This window comes from Colias croceus, chromosome 25, assembly GCF_905220415.1.
Source record: "Colias croceus chromosome 25, ilColCroc2.1".
Lineage (NCBI taxonomy): Eukaryota > Metazoa > Arthropoda > Insecta > Lepidoptera > Pieridae > Colias > Colias croceus.
The window spans coordinates 7,413,301-7,427,740 of record NC_059561.1 but is presented as its reverse complement, the minus strand read 5'-3'; the positions used below and the strand labels follow the sequence as shown (position 1 = coordinate 7,427,740).

Genomic DNA, 14,440 nt, shown 5'->3' with positions numbered 1-14,440 from the left:
CTTACTTACTACAAGCTTTACTAGTTTAGTATAGTATTATATTATCTGTGGCTGTACTATCCCACATTTTATTAATTACAAATAATAATCTACGCTAGATGTTCACGCGCGAAATTTAATTACAGTAAAATAAACCGTTTTTCAATCAAGATAACGTTCACAATAGCATACATGTGCCGATAAGAACCCTTAGTAGTACCGCTATGTGGCCACAGATGGCGTAATGCGTGCGAAACTCGACCCTATTGCAAAGGAATACATATATGTATCTTGTAAATTGTAATGAGCTTGTAGAATGGTATTCGCAATTATGCTATTAAATCATAAAACATCGTGAGGAAACCGACATGTCGAAGAATTAAAAAGTTCGACGACATGTGTCATCCGCCAACACGCACTTGGCCAGCGCGGTGGATTATGGCCTGTACCCTCATAGGAGGCCCGTGTCCCAGCAGTGGGAACGTTTATGGGCTGATGATGATGATGATGATGATGATGATGATGAACAACCACAGTAACAACATTGTCTTTTATTTATAATTGCTAGAGTTAATTACGGCTTCTTTTGTAGTTTATCTGTGAATGACTTTTGTTTTGTAAAAAAATAATTTACTACTAAATACAAGACAAGCTTATCAACAAACAAAAATAAATTAATGTATTTCTTGAGATTAAAAATAAAAATTAACAAAAAGAGTTTTCCGATACCGGGAATCGAACCCGAGCCTCCTGGGTGAGAGCCAGGTATCCTAGCCACTAGACCATATCGGATGTTGGTGTTTAAACGAATTTGTACATTATTTACTTGCACAGAATATTTTTATAATAATTGGTTATGTATTTCTTTTATAAACCAATATTTTTGAATTCAAGCGCGGCCTACACCTTGCCAACACGTATTAAAAATTAAAATGTTAGTTGGTTGGTCTTTTTCAAGGTCTTTTTATTAGGTAAATACAGAACTACACTAGCTGACACAAACTAAATAAAACAGAAACCACCGTAAAAATTTCATTTTCTTACAAAAAAATATTTGCCACATATGGCAGCACGATTACATAACTATTAACTACACTACATAGAGATTGCGTTAACAATAGCCATTCCCATGCGTTGGCAACCCCACTAGAGAATGTGAAACTTGGGAAAAACTATTTAATTCTTGCTGTTCCGTAATTAGGGCTTGGGTAAAAAGTAGGTAGGGATGTAATTCATATGTGTGAAAAGACGTAAATATTTCGACGTGAACGTCCCGAACAAGCTATCTTATGAGTTTTTGATAATATTTTTCTTATCTTATAGAAAATCCATACCATAATATATTATGTGCAATGTACATAGTTTATGCAGATTAAAAGTCCAATAATAAAAAAGCTGTCGTTCTGACTGTGGGTATAGCTGTAATAATTTTTTTCTTTAGGTATAATATATATTTTGTTTTATAAAATTTTTAGTTTATAACTAAAAATTTTATAAAAAAAGTATGTAATTGAATATGAAGGCTATTCGCATCAGAACTTTAAAAATTTCACGGTACACAATAGCAGATATCATTGTCATATCCCAAACCAGTATTGAAATATACCTACCTAGTGAAAGCTGTCCACCTGTTAATTTATTAAGTGGTTTGACCACTGACCATCGACCACCGACATATTGTATGATCGTATCGTACCATGTGATAAGAATGATAAATTAATTTTTGAAATATTTATTTAGATAGGAACTAGCTTTCCACTCGTGGCTTCGCCCGCCTAGTGAAAAAAAGCCGCATATTTGTCGTTGCTGCAGGATAGTCGTTATAAAACCTACCCTATGTCCTTTCTTATGTTTGAAACTATCTCTGTAATAAATTTCATTCAAATCAGTTAAGTGTAAACGACGTAAAATATGTAAATATATGTAAACGACGAGATGAAAATGTCTACCTAATAGGTATGTAGGTAGTAGGTATCTATTTTATATCAGCTGAAAGACTTTTAGACATTTTACAACAATTTTGTTGAGATTATAATCGAAAATACGAATTCGCACGCTTCATTTCATAAGAAACTTACAACTGAATCAAAAGCTTGTAAATTAATTTTAAAATTCAACTAGTCATCGTCAATTACAGCTAGAAGCTTCTTTATCCGTCATCTAGCAAAAGGGTCAAAAGATCGCTAATTGTATATTTATTCAATTATTCAAAGCAAATTCCGATTACATAAAACTCTTACCGTCCGCGTCGTTATCTATATCTATACATATAATACCTAAATCTGTAGAAGGGTCAATTCTGTACATTGAAAATATTGAAAAAATAAATAGCAGGGGGTGTTACTGGATCGATACCAAACCCAAATATGTGATTAAAAAATTTTTTGTCTGTCTGTCTGTCTGTCTGTCTGTCTGTATGTGAAGACATCACGTGAAAACTTCCGGTTCGATTTCGATGAAACTTGGTATAATTATACCTTATTATCCTGGGCGTAAAATAGGATACTTTTTATCCTGGAAAAATACGTAGAAAAAAAATTAATCCTTAATTATTCAGTTTTATCCATAGACGTTGTTCTGTAGAACCGCGAACACACGTTGCGTATTAGTATAGGTCTAGCCGTATTTGGGTCCAATAGATATTTATAAGATGTCATTGTCAGAGTTACTCAAAATGGAGAAATAAACCATCCACGCGAAGACCGACATCCGTGCGGACGGAGTCGCGGGCGGAAGCTAGTTATATAATATTATGATAGAATAACATAACCGTATGTTTATTATAATTAACTTCTTGTTATAATTGATGATGATATAAGTGTAAACATAATCTTCGTTATTTAGATAAATTATTATAAGAACATTAGTTGGTATGGCAATAATAGATCCTTACTCATATATTATTATTACGTAAGATACTGCTTGTCTATTACATATATTTAAATGTTCGATGGATCGATTTCGGTATCAATTTTACAAATTATTTATGATCTATGGAGACTACATCTTTAGCTATCTACTGAGTAGAATGTCTTTATTCTTTTCTATCGAGGATCAACCCGGGTAAAGAGTGTACAAGCGGAATTTTATTACAAGCCAGCTTTTAGCTTTTTCATTAGGACAAGACCGCGATTCATGGAAGCGCCTTGGAAAGGCAGAAATATGTACATTATTTATGACTAAGTATATTTTTCCCAATTAGTGGGTATCGAACCTAAATAGCCTAAATACTGTAAAAGTCTATAAAACTAGCTATACTGCACCCATGTAAGACTGCACCAGTGTAGAAAGTGTGATTTACCGGTATATCCCTTTTTCATACAAATGTCACTACAATATAACACTAATTTGTTATGTTTTCAACAGATCGTTAGTCTTCCTCACAAGTATTTATATCGAGTAGTGAAAGTAGTCGATAGAAAGTAAAAGACAATAGCAAACTAGTTATTTGTATCAGCCATTATATTGTTGAGAAAATTGCCTCAAATTGATACTTTGCTAAATAATGGAGGGACAAATATGGCAATTTCTGTACACGTTATGTAATATGTTATGATATGAAGGAACAGGTTTTTTTAACAATATAATATTTTTGTATTTCTATCTAAATTCTTGCCATTTTTCCTATATTGTATATACCAGCCGCATTGATAACCTCCTCCTTTTTTTTGAAGTCGGTTAAAAATTACACACACAGCCATGAAATTGATACACACACAAAATTATTATTGTTTCTTTTACTTCCTTGTTAATAGCTATTTTTTGGAGGACTACTAGTTATAATAAATATATCTATTTTGTTCCAGGTATATCAACAAACAATTATGAAACCAATCAGAAATGGCGCGTCAATCTGACAGTGACGTAAGAGCCAAGATGGCGCTAGTGACATTGGTGTGTGTGCTCAGTGCGTTTGTGTGTGTGAATGGCCACGTGGCTCTGACGTACCCGCCTGCTAGGAAGTATGATTTGGACTTTCTAGATAATTCTAGAACGAAACCGCCATGTGGGATGCCTAAAGGTAAGCATTACTAGTTTATTTTGAACATTGACCATGAATTATTAATACTTAATAATTAAAGTTAAAACTTAAAAGTTATCACAGATATTTGTTATGAACAAAGTCGGGTGATTACACTGAAATTGAAACCTTTTCTATTATTTTCTATATTTGACCTATTGGATTTATGTACCTCCAGAAGTAGAATTAACTAAAATACGTTCAATTGTTATTCGTTATAATACATCCAGTAAAATTACATCATCGTTAGTAGGTAGGTGGAAATAATTAGCACTGAGTTAAATAAAAAAATAAAAATAAACAAGAGACGCTTTTTTATCTCATATCAGTTATCACAAACATAGGTACACCATTAAAAAATCTCTGAAAATGTAATTAAGATAATCCATACTTATATTATAATTAATGCGAAAGTAACTCTGTCTGTCTGTCTGTTACTCAATCACGCCTTAACTACTGAACCAATTTGAATGAAATTTGGTATGGAGATATTTTGATACCCGAGAAAGGACATAGGCTACCTTTTATTGCGAAATATGTACCACGGGCGAAGCCGGGGCGGACGACTAGTTTTAATATAAATGTAATTGTGTACAAGACCTTACCGCCCTTGCGAGGTATAAAAGGGCACGTGATTATCTGAATCATACAAAAACCAAGTCACGATTTTAACATCCTGACTGTTGTTGTATTTTTTGTTATTACCTGCTCCTTCAAGGTATCTTTTGTGGTAAATATAGATAGACATTACATGTTTAAGTGGTATGAGAACTATTACATTTTTCGTTTTATTTATTGAGAAGCTTTTTAATAAAAAACTTTAAAAAAAATATGAGCGCGCCAGTCACATTCTACCTAAGATTTTCGACAATTTTGATATTTTAACTGGATTATGCACTTTATAATTTACACAAATACACACACACACACTCATTTAGATATAGAATAATCTATATAAAAATTGCACAAAAATAATAAAAAAAAATTGTATGAAAAATGGTGAAATACTTATGGAAAATATTCATTAAATAGGGCTATAGAATATGTTCGACTATTTCAAACAACGTCCTATAGCAGTCGTGGCCGAGTGGTTAAGGCGTCTGACTCGAAATCAGATTCCCTCTGGGAGCGTAGGTTCGAATCCTACCGGCTGCGAAACTTTTTGTTTTTATTATAATATCGAATTAAATGACTAGTTCTCACTTCTACTATTTTATTTACATTTATACATTTTAATTTTTAACGTTACAGTTGTGTGGTAGTAGTTACAATATTGTTTTTTTTATTTGCACAATGATATTCTTCATGAGTTGTCGTGCCAAAAGTTCTCTCGTATTGTTTGAGAATGAGATGTCTCATAAATTGGATATTTTGCCTAGTTATATCATCGTTTTATTTATGAGTAGGATTTAAAATAGCTCATTTCATCGCTAATTCATGAGAGTATTTTGAGAAGGAAAAATTTAGTATGTAAATTAAAGGCCAAAGGAAAATATCAAAATAATAAATATTACAACTTCCGACCAGTATCTGATTGTTATAGGTAACTACCGACTTATTTATTTTCACACAGGATCCTTTTACAAAGTTATTATCATTCAATGAAATACGAAAAATACTTTGTGGAGTTCCCACAATATTCTAAGGTCCAAAAAAACATGCGCACGCAAGCTTGTACCTCTAAATAGGTTTCTAAATCGTTACGTCATACGACCGTGTGGCCTAATGGATAAGGCGTCGGACTTCGGATCCGAAGATTGCAGGTTCGAGTCCTGTCACGGTCGATGGAAAGCTTTTTTTATTTATTTTAAATGACTTATTATAATGACGTTTAGGATTCGTTCCCTTTTGATTTATTTTCGTTATATGTATATAAAGTTAGAACGTATCTTACATGCTTCCTTACTTACCATGTAGGTACTAAGCCATAATATTTATATTCTTAATTCCGATTATGAAAAGCTTATGAAATAAAGATATTTATATAAATAACTTGTCCTCGTTATGATGTTAATTATACGTGAATCCTGTGTACTTACATAGTTTATTATTACATTTTTAAATGAATATAGTTACATTGTTAAAATATACCTAAAATATTAAAATCTATAAATAAATTACAGATCGGAAAAACATTGTAGTTTTGTAGGTATTTTTTTATAAATTAAAGACTTTTTAACGGATTTAATTATTATTATATAATTTTATATTATTATTATATTAATATTATATTAATTTCTAAATGTATAATACTCGCGTAAAATCAAACCCTAGAAAATACTAGGTATTTTTTTATGTTTCCTCTTAAAATATGCCAGTAGTGACATCTTTATATAATTAAAAATAATTTAACCTTGATGTTATAACTGCTCACTAGATGGCGCAGAAATACATTCAGAATTTAATTTCAAATTATGTAATTTAGTTTTATTTTTTAATTTCATTTGTTTTTTTTTTTGTTACAGGATCAATAAAAACCTCGTTTCTCGCTGGATCAACGTTTACAGTACATTGGCATTTAGCATATGCGCATAAAGTAAGTATTACAATATTTCAACATTTTACTCACAGTCCGGCTAGCTCAGTCGGTAGAGCATGAGACTCTTAATCTCAGGGTCGTGGGTTCGAGCCCCACGTTGGGCGACCAAGTTTTTTTATTTTTGTTGATATTTTTATAGATTTTTTGTAAACAACAATTTTCATTACAACTTTTTAATAGCATTTTTATTTATTTTTCTAAATGCTATTTTCAGGGTGGATTTTCTTTAAGGATATTAGATTATTTAGACCGACCACTTTTGGATCTTACGCCTAGAGCAGGCGGTACGGAGTTTGTGCGAGATGATGTTACGTAAGTTTTTTTTTTGTAAAATAATACATATTTTATTGTACTATTTATGTATATTCTTAGACCTATCTAAATTTGTTGTATATCTATTAAAATTTATACAAAGCTATATAACTGATCGACTTATGATGTATTTTCTTCCATATTGAAGTATTTATAAATTCCAAGTATTTTTACGATTTTTACTTATTTCAAAGTTATGTTTCATTCTACCATATCCATACAACCTTTTATATTAAATGTATCCGTGTTTTAGATATTTATGTACCACATTTTGTTGATATTTTGTTTCTAAATAAAGAAAAAAAAATTCTCATATCAGATGTGTATTACTATTTTCCAAAAATGCTTAAAAACTAATCTCCAAACACTTTATCCACATTCTAGTGCGCAAAGCTACGAAGTACACTTACCAAGTGACTTCACATGCGAGAACTGCACACTACAGTTGCAGCGGGAAGCTGATGAGTGGGGGTCCAAATATCGCTTCTGGTCCTGTGCTGATATTGATGTCGTACAACGTGAGTTATTTTAGAAGATTCTAGATGTTTTTATTAAGGATTTCTAAATAGTCTAGAATATTCTGGAAGTTTGTGGATGTTTTGTTTAAGAATTTTAAGTTTTTTTAGCTAGACTACAGGTTTCTAGATAGCTTTTTTAGAATTATTGCTACATATTGTTCGTTAAAATTTTAGGGAAATATTTGGTTTTGATTAAGTTTAGAACTTTTGTTTATTTATTTTAAGATTTGTTTTGGTGATGACATTGTTCTTTTTATTTTTAGAGGAAGATTTGTTTCCGATGACTACTACTATGATGATACTGTTTATTATTTTAAGTTCGAAATGATTATAGGAATGTTTTTAATAAGTACATTTTATAATATATGACAGTGATAAATACATACTTTTATCACTGTCTCTTATACTACTTGAAAGAAATGACTAGGCATAAATTACAATCATTTTATAATTGCATCGATATTACATAATTTCAATGCCAATAATTATTTTTTTACACCTTCCAGGCAAAGAATACCACGAGACGTGTTCCGGCAAGGGTTTCCACATCCTAGGTCGTTGTAAATGCAACAAGCTACATAGTGGAGCTCGCTGTCAGTTCTCAGACGAATGTTCTGAAGATACTGACTGTGGGCTTCGGGGGAAATGTGTAGATGTGGACGGTACTGAGTCCCCGAGGAGGATGTGTTACTGCCCTCATGGGTTCTACGGCAAGGGGTGTAATAAGAGTAAGTATGTGGTTGGGGAGGTAGAAAAGATGGGCAGAATAGTTCTAGGTTGGGAAATGTAAGGGGAAAAGTTGTAGTTAGTATGTATAAAGTTCTGGGTAGAAAATTATGAGAAAATTGTAGGTCAGAATGTAATAGGTAGAAAGGTTTCAGGCTAGGAAAGATCGTTAGAAGTGTTTGTCAATGAATGAAAGATTTTGTTTACGACAAAAGCTATTAGTCTGTGTAAAAATATCAGAGAAAAGTTTTCAACAAGGGCCTTAATACATCTGATTCGATAAATTCGAATAATAAATTTTAATTTAACTTATTTAAGAATTTTCAATTATTAATTTCCTACATTTTACTAATCAATTTTATTATATTTTTACTAATCAATATTTTACTTCAAACTATTTATTATGAATCCAATAATAACTAACCTATGCTATAAAAAAACATGTTTTTTACAGTTTTATTTAATTTCAGAGTCACCATGGAAAGAAAAGTCAATAAATCTCGGTCTCTACAGTAAGAAGGAATTATCTAAAGATTTCCATTTGTACTGGCGAGTTATTAAAGACATGCAGGAGGTGGAGTTCGTCATGATGGTCAATGGGACTTCTTATGCTGGTAAGTTTTTGTGGATAAAAATGTAATTAAATAAATAAATAAATCATTTTTTTTCACATAAAAAAAATTACAAATTAAAGTGACCCAGGCTCCTAAGATAGTAAGAACTGTTTTTAAATAGTATTGATTTTAAATTTTGAAAGTTCATAATATGCGTGGATTGTTTTTCTGCGCAAGAACAAATGGAAGAAGCACATTATATTATATAGTAGATGATTTTTGTTATAGTAATATCCGTTTTTTAGTAATATTAGTTAGAAAAACCAGAAAAGTTTTAAAACGATACACTAAAAAAATAAAAGTGTATGAAAAAAACTCGTCCAAAACATTGAATATAGATTATTTGAAATAAAAAACAGCAAAAGCCAACATCACGCGGTGTTCCCAGGCGGTCACCCATCCAAGTACTGACCGCGCCCGACGTTGCTTAACTTCGGTGATCGGACGAGAACCGGTGTATTCAACGTGGTATGGACGTTGGCGATGATTATGTTGAAATTTTGAATCATAATCTACACACTACTAAATGACATAATTTCACAAAAAAAAAACACGTATTGTTTTGACACAAATTATTGTAAAACTAGCTTTCGGCCCGCAGCTTCGCCCGCTCTGTCTAAACCTTATAAATTGTATACTCGAATATTCCTCTTGAATCATTCTATCTAATAAAAACCGCATCAAAATACGTTACGTAGTTTTTAAGATCTAAGAATAGATAGGGACATAGGAACAAAAATAGCGACTTTGTTTTTTTATATTATGTAGTTATTTAAATATTTATGTTATTTTCAGCTATCGGTTGGCGTCCCAAAGGCTTGAAGAAGGAATGTAAAAACTTCCCTGTGTTGGGAGCGCCCCTCGAGCAATGTAAGTTTTTATATTCTTAAATTATATACCTGGTAAATGGTAATTTGTATGTATAATAAAGAAAAAAATGGGTTGAGAATGTTTTTTCAAAGAAACAATATAAAATTTTAATGACGTCGGATTCGTTCCCGCGTCTTTCGTCGCACCGAAAAGCTGTATAAAGCTATGCACTTGTTTAAGCTGTACATACAATTTTATTAATTTCTCTGTTAGTGTGGGCATCAGTACAATAACTTATTCTATGCATATCTATATTAATTATTAATTATGTGTATACTTATTTTATTACTTACTAAGTAAATAATAAATTATTTCAGTAACAACATCACAACCAGAACCTTTACCAAAGCCTGAACCAAAATCAGAGAGTAATAACAAATCGGAACCTCAACCAGAACCAGAGCCAGAACCTAAGGCAGAACCTCAGCCAGAACCACAATCAGAGCCTAAAGCAGAACCGGAACCTGAACCAGAACCGAAGTCTGAACCTCAACCGGAACCTTCAGCAGAACCACAGACAGAACCAGAACCTTCGTCAGAACCTCAGCCAGAACCAGAACCATCATCAGAACCGCAACCAGAACCAACAACACCGGAAACTAAAATGGAAACATTTGAAAACGACAGAAATAAACGTGTAGCCATGCACACATTAGATGGATTTGATTTTAAAAACCTAGGAAATGATGTGACCGTTAAAACTAGCGTTTCCAAATCTGTTTCTAGCTCTAAAGGTAAATATTTCTTTTTATGGATTGCGTATCATCATAATTTAAAGAGTTGAAAAACATCAATTATTAATTTTAAATAATAAACTTAATCATATAACTTTATTACAATAAATGAATAAAATAAAAACTAGTTAATATAAATGATTTGCATTAACGAACAAAAACTTCTAAAGAAGAATAAATAGTTGATAACCTGTAAATACTAAATATGCATTATTATTAAAGAACGAAATAACACATTTATCGTTACAACAATTTCTAGGAACATAGTTATATAAACGATTAATTCCCTATTTTATATAATAAGTAATGTGTTATATCTAATACATTGGCATACAATTTCAGGTCGCAAGAAGCGCGCAGCTCAAGAATCACAAAACTCAAGTAAGTATGACAAATTACACCCTATCTCTTACACATTACAGCACACTTTTGTACAACACACGAGTGCTAAACCCCACAAGCTAAGCCACACAGCACAAGCACAAATACTTTTCGAATGACGCAAAAAACTAACGTATTTTATAACACTAATGTACATATAATTGCATGGTTGTATATTTTTACAGATGTGGCAACATCGACCACTATTATAGACACTGAAACTGAAAATTATCCTAGTCCCAAACCGACTGAGCCCACTTTACCGAACCGAAAGCCGTTTAAACCTAAGTCTAAATATGGTCCTAGACCTATAATTAATCCTGTTAAAGTAGAACCCACTCCCACACCGGAACCGGAACCAGAACCTACTTCTGAACCAACATCAGAACCTGACCCTAAAGCAGAACCTTCCCCAGAACCTAGTTCTGAACCCGAACCTACTTCTGAACCAGAATCGACGCCAGAACCTTCTTCCGAACCTGCATCAGAGCCAGAACCCTCTCCTGAACCTAAATCAGAACCGGAACCCTCTCCTGAACCTAAATCTGACCGGGAACCTAAATCAGAACCTCTACCTGAACCAACGTCTGAACCAGAACCTTCTCCTGAACCTAAATCTGTACCTTCACCAGAAGCTAATTCTGAACCTTCTCCTGAACCTAAATCAGAACCTTTTGAACCTACATCTGAGCCAGAACCAGAACCAAAATCGGAACCTACATCCGAACCTTCTCCAGAACCTAATTCTGAACCTTCTCCCGAACCAGAACCTAAATCAGAGCCATCTCCTGAACCTACATCAGAACCCTCTCCCGAACCTGAACCAGAACCTAAAGTAGAACCTTCTCCCGAACCAGAACCTTCCCCTGAACCCAACGCAGAAGGCGAAGCTGAGAATTTGTTAGTGAAAGGCCTAAATGAAGAATCAGGTAACGCACAAGCTTTGCACTTATTATTACACTTTATCAGGTATAAAATAATAAAATAAACGTTTGGTGAACTAATTTTATGTGGGGATAACAATAATTAACAACCTATGTAGAAAGGAAAGAAATATTTTGCTATAAATCATATCACAACTTAAAACAATTTCGTTTTTAATATTATATCACAAACAAGTAAAAATCATTTATTTCTTTTAAGCCATTCTAAAAAATTAAGATGTAATGGCCTTTTTAATAACTACAATGTGTACAAGATGACCTTGTTTTATTTAAGATACCAAAAAATACCTGATACAGTGTTTGCTTGAATGTTATATGTGTATTAATTGCTGTTATTAATTTATCTAATATTTTGTATCACTATTAACTTAGATTTTATTTTTATCACCTATTTTATTAAATACTTAATATTATTGTGAATAAACTTGATTTAATAATAGTTTAAATAACTTGATATTTAAGGTTCTGTATGTTTATTAATTCTACATGTATATTAATAACTTATTTACTTTTTTCTAGAAGTTTATCTATGATCTTCTGAATTCTCAATTACATTCTTATTTCTCCTGATAACTCTATCTTCTTAATCTTTATTAAACCTGTATTTTTCTTATTATCTTATTCCAATTATATTTCTTAATTGCTTTAGCTGTAACTTGCTTCCATGCTTACAACGCTACTACCCATTCCCTTTCCTTACTTCTTTCCCCTTTTCTTCTCTCGACTCTTTTTATTCTTCATTTCGATCTAAATCTTCGTTATAACAACTTCGTGTCGGTGGGATACATTTTCAGGTACTTAATTACAAGGTAAATGTGGTTATTACAAGAATGTCTTTCCTTTAAAAATCTCTAACAGATGGCAAAATGTCTTCTAAAAAAATTGTCCAAAAACAAATAATTTAACTATCATTTATGGAAGTGATTATTTGTTTTTTACTTGATTCTTGATACTATTACTAACACTTTCTACAATTTCAGAAGGAAAAATAACAGTCTTTCTTCGGGATGGTCTTCTTTTCGTACTACGGTTTTCGATATTATAAATAGTAGTCACATCAAATCATTACATTTTGATTTAAATTTTTAGAAGAAATTGAGGAGGTTTCCTCATATGAGATGTTTTTAGATAATAATTATTTTCCACTCTTATTATCATTTTTGTGAGTTATACAAGAGACATAACTCTGGAGAAAAGTTACTCCTCTGAAGAAAAGTTACTCTTCTGGAGAAAAGTTACTCCTCTGGGGAAAAGTTACTCCTCTGGAGAAACAATCCACCATTTAAAAACAATAGTTTTTCTTATTTAAATATTATTAAAAAAGCTCTATTCTAGGCTATTTCCCGGCGCACGAATACGTACCAAAGTTCGACTTCAATCCCATGGACTGTACAGATATCGTGATTGGTACCGCGAGAGGAAACTACCATAGAGTGCTTGATTATTATACTAGAGATAGGTAAATATTATTATTAATTATTAATTAATTTTTATTATTATTAAAATAAGCTATTTTTGAAATGAATGTTCGTTGCGCGTTGAGAGTAAAATTTCAAGGTCTTGTCATGGCAATACTGTCGATCTTTGAATCTTGCCAAAGAAGTTTCACTTCTGACACGTTTGCTCGGCACATACGCTCTTTTTATTCAGGACTAAGGAGAATAAAGAAAGCCTTACTTTAGATGACACTTTGTTCTACTGTTAATGATTGGATGGACTGGTGATAATAGATTTGTTTTTGTACCAATTAAAAGGATGATGATGATGATGTTGTTGTTAATGATGATGATGATTATGATTGATTGATTTACAAATAATACTTAATTAATAATTAATTATGCTGGATAATTTCAGATCAACTCCTCGCGTAGATACTTTCTGGGGCGGCCATGATGATATCACAGCATCTTCAGGGTTTGAAGAGAACGGAGTAACAACTATAATGTTCAGGAAGAAAATTAAGGTAATCGCATTGTAATTATTGGATAGAAAATTATAAATTTAATCATTTATTTATGCTAGTACTAGATTTCCGCCCGCGGCTTCGCCCGCGTTTGCAAAGGAAAACCCGCATAGTTCCCGTTCCCGTGGGATTTCCGGGATAAAAACTATCCTATGTGTTAATCCAAGTTACCCTCTATATGTGTGCTTAATTTCATTGTAATCGGTTCAGTAGTTTTTACGTAAAAGAGTAACAAACATCCATACTTACAAACTTTCGCCTTTATAATATATATGTATTAAGATTAAGATTAAAATAAAGTGCAGGATTTTATATGGTTTTGTAAGTTTTACAAATTGAGAGCTATGTGGTTAGTATAAAAAAAAATTCACACAAAACAGCTCGATATTCAGTGTTTGTTGCCATACGCATGAGCTTGAACGATTTTTCGAAATTTTTCCTTCATATTCGGTAGGTATCTATATCTATACATATAATAAATCTGTAGAAGGGTCAATTCTGTACATTGAAAATATTGAAAAAATAAATAGCAGGGGGTGTTACTGGATCGATACCAAACCCAAATATGTGATTAAAAAAATTTTTGTCTGTCTGTCTGTCTGTCTGTCTGTCTGTCTGTCTGTCTGTCTGTATGTGAAGGCATCACGTGAAAACTAGAGGTTCGATTTCGATGAAACTTGGTATAATTATACCTTATTATCCTGGGCGTAAAATAGGATACTTTTTATCCTGGAAAAATACGGAGAAAAAAATTAATCTTAATTTTTCAGTTTTATCCATAGACGTTGTTCTGTAGAACCGCGAACACACGTTGCGTATTATTATAGACCTAGCCGTAT

The 14,440-nt window shown here is 32.2% G+C and overlaps 1 protein-coding gene and 5 non-coding genes across 6 annotated transcripts in view; 4 read left to right on the top strand and 2 right to left on the bottom strand.

The window, feature by feature from the left end:
• LOC123703072 overlaps positions 1-14,440 on the top strand; it is a 54,586-nt gene that overhangs the window by 29,925 nt on the left and 10,221 nt on the right. The window contains exons 3-14 of the mRNA XM_045650950.1: positions 3,786-4,000; positions 6,466-6,536; positions 6,754-6,851; positions 7,236-7,369; positions 7,876-8,097; positions 8,566-8,709; positions 9,505-9,579; positions 9,897-10,313; positions 10,656-10,694; positions 10,880-11,623; positions 12,974-13,097; positions 13,493-13,601. Of these exons, the coding sequence (XP_045506906.1) occupies positions 3,820-4,000; positions 6,466-6,536; positions 6,754-6,851; positions 7,236-7,369; positions 7,876-8,097; positions 8,566-8,709; positions 9,505-9,579; positions 9,897-10,313; positions 10,656-10,694; positions 10,880-11,623; positions 12,974-13,097; positions 13,493-13,601 (2,358 nt within the window). The 5' untranslated portion in view covers positions 3,786-3,819. The remainder of the gene's footprint in view (positions 1-3,785; positions 4,001-6,465; positions 6,537-6,753; positions 6,852-7,235; positions 7,370-7,875; positions 8,098-8,565; positions 8,710-9,504; positions 9,580-9,896; positions 10,314-10,655; positions 10,695-10,879; positions 11,624-12,973; positions 13,098-13,492; positions 13,602-14,440) is intronic.
• Positions 700-771, bottom strand: Trnae-cuc. The gene has a single exon. It is a non-coding gene; the product is annotated as a tRNA-Glu (tRNA).
• Positions 5,074-5,155, top strand: Trnas-cga. Its single transcript has one exon. It is a non-coding gene; the product is annotated as a tRNA-Ser (tRNA).
• Trnar-ucg lies at positions 5,712-5,784 on the top strand. Its single transcript has one exon. It is a non-coding gene; the product is annotated as a tRNA-Arg (tRNA).
• Trnak-cuu lies at positions 6,571-6,643 on the top strand. Its single transcript has one exon. It is a non-coding gene; the product is annotated as a tRNA-Lys (tRNA).
• Positions 9,073-9,191, bottom strand: LOC123703336. The gene has a single exon (XR_006752982.1). It is a non-coding gene; the product is annotated as a 5S ribosomal RNA (ribosomal RNA).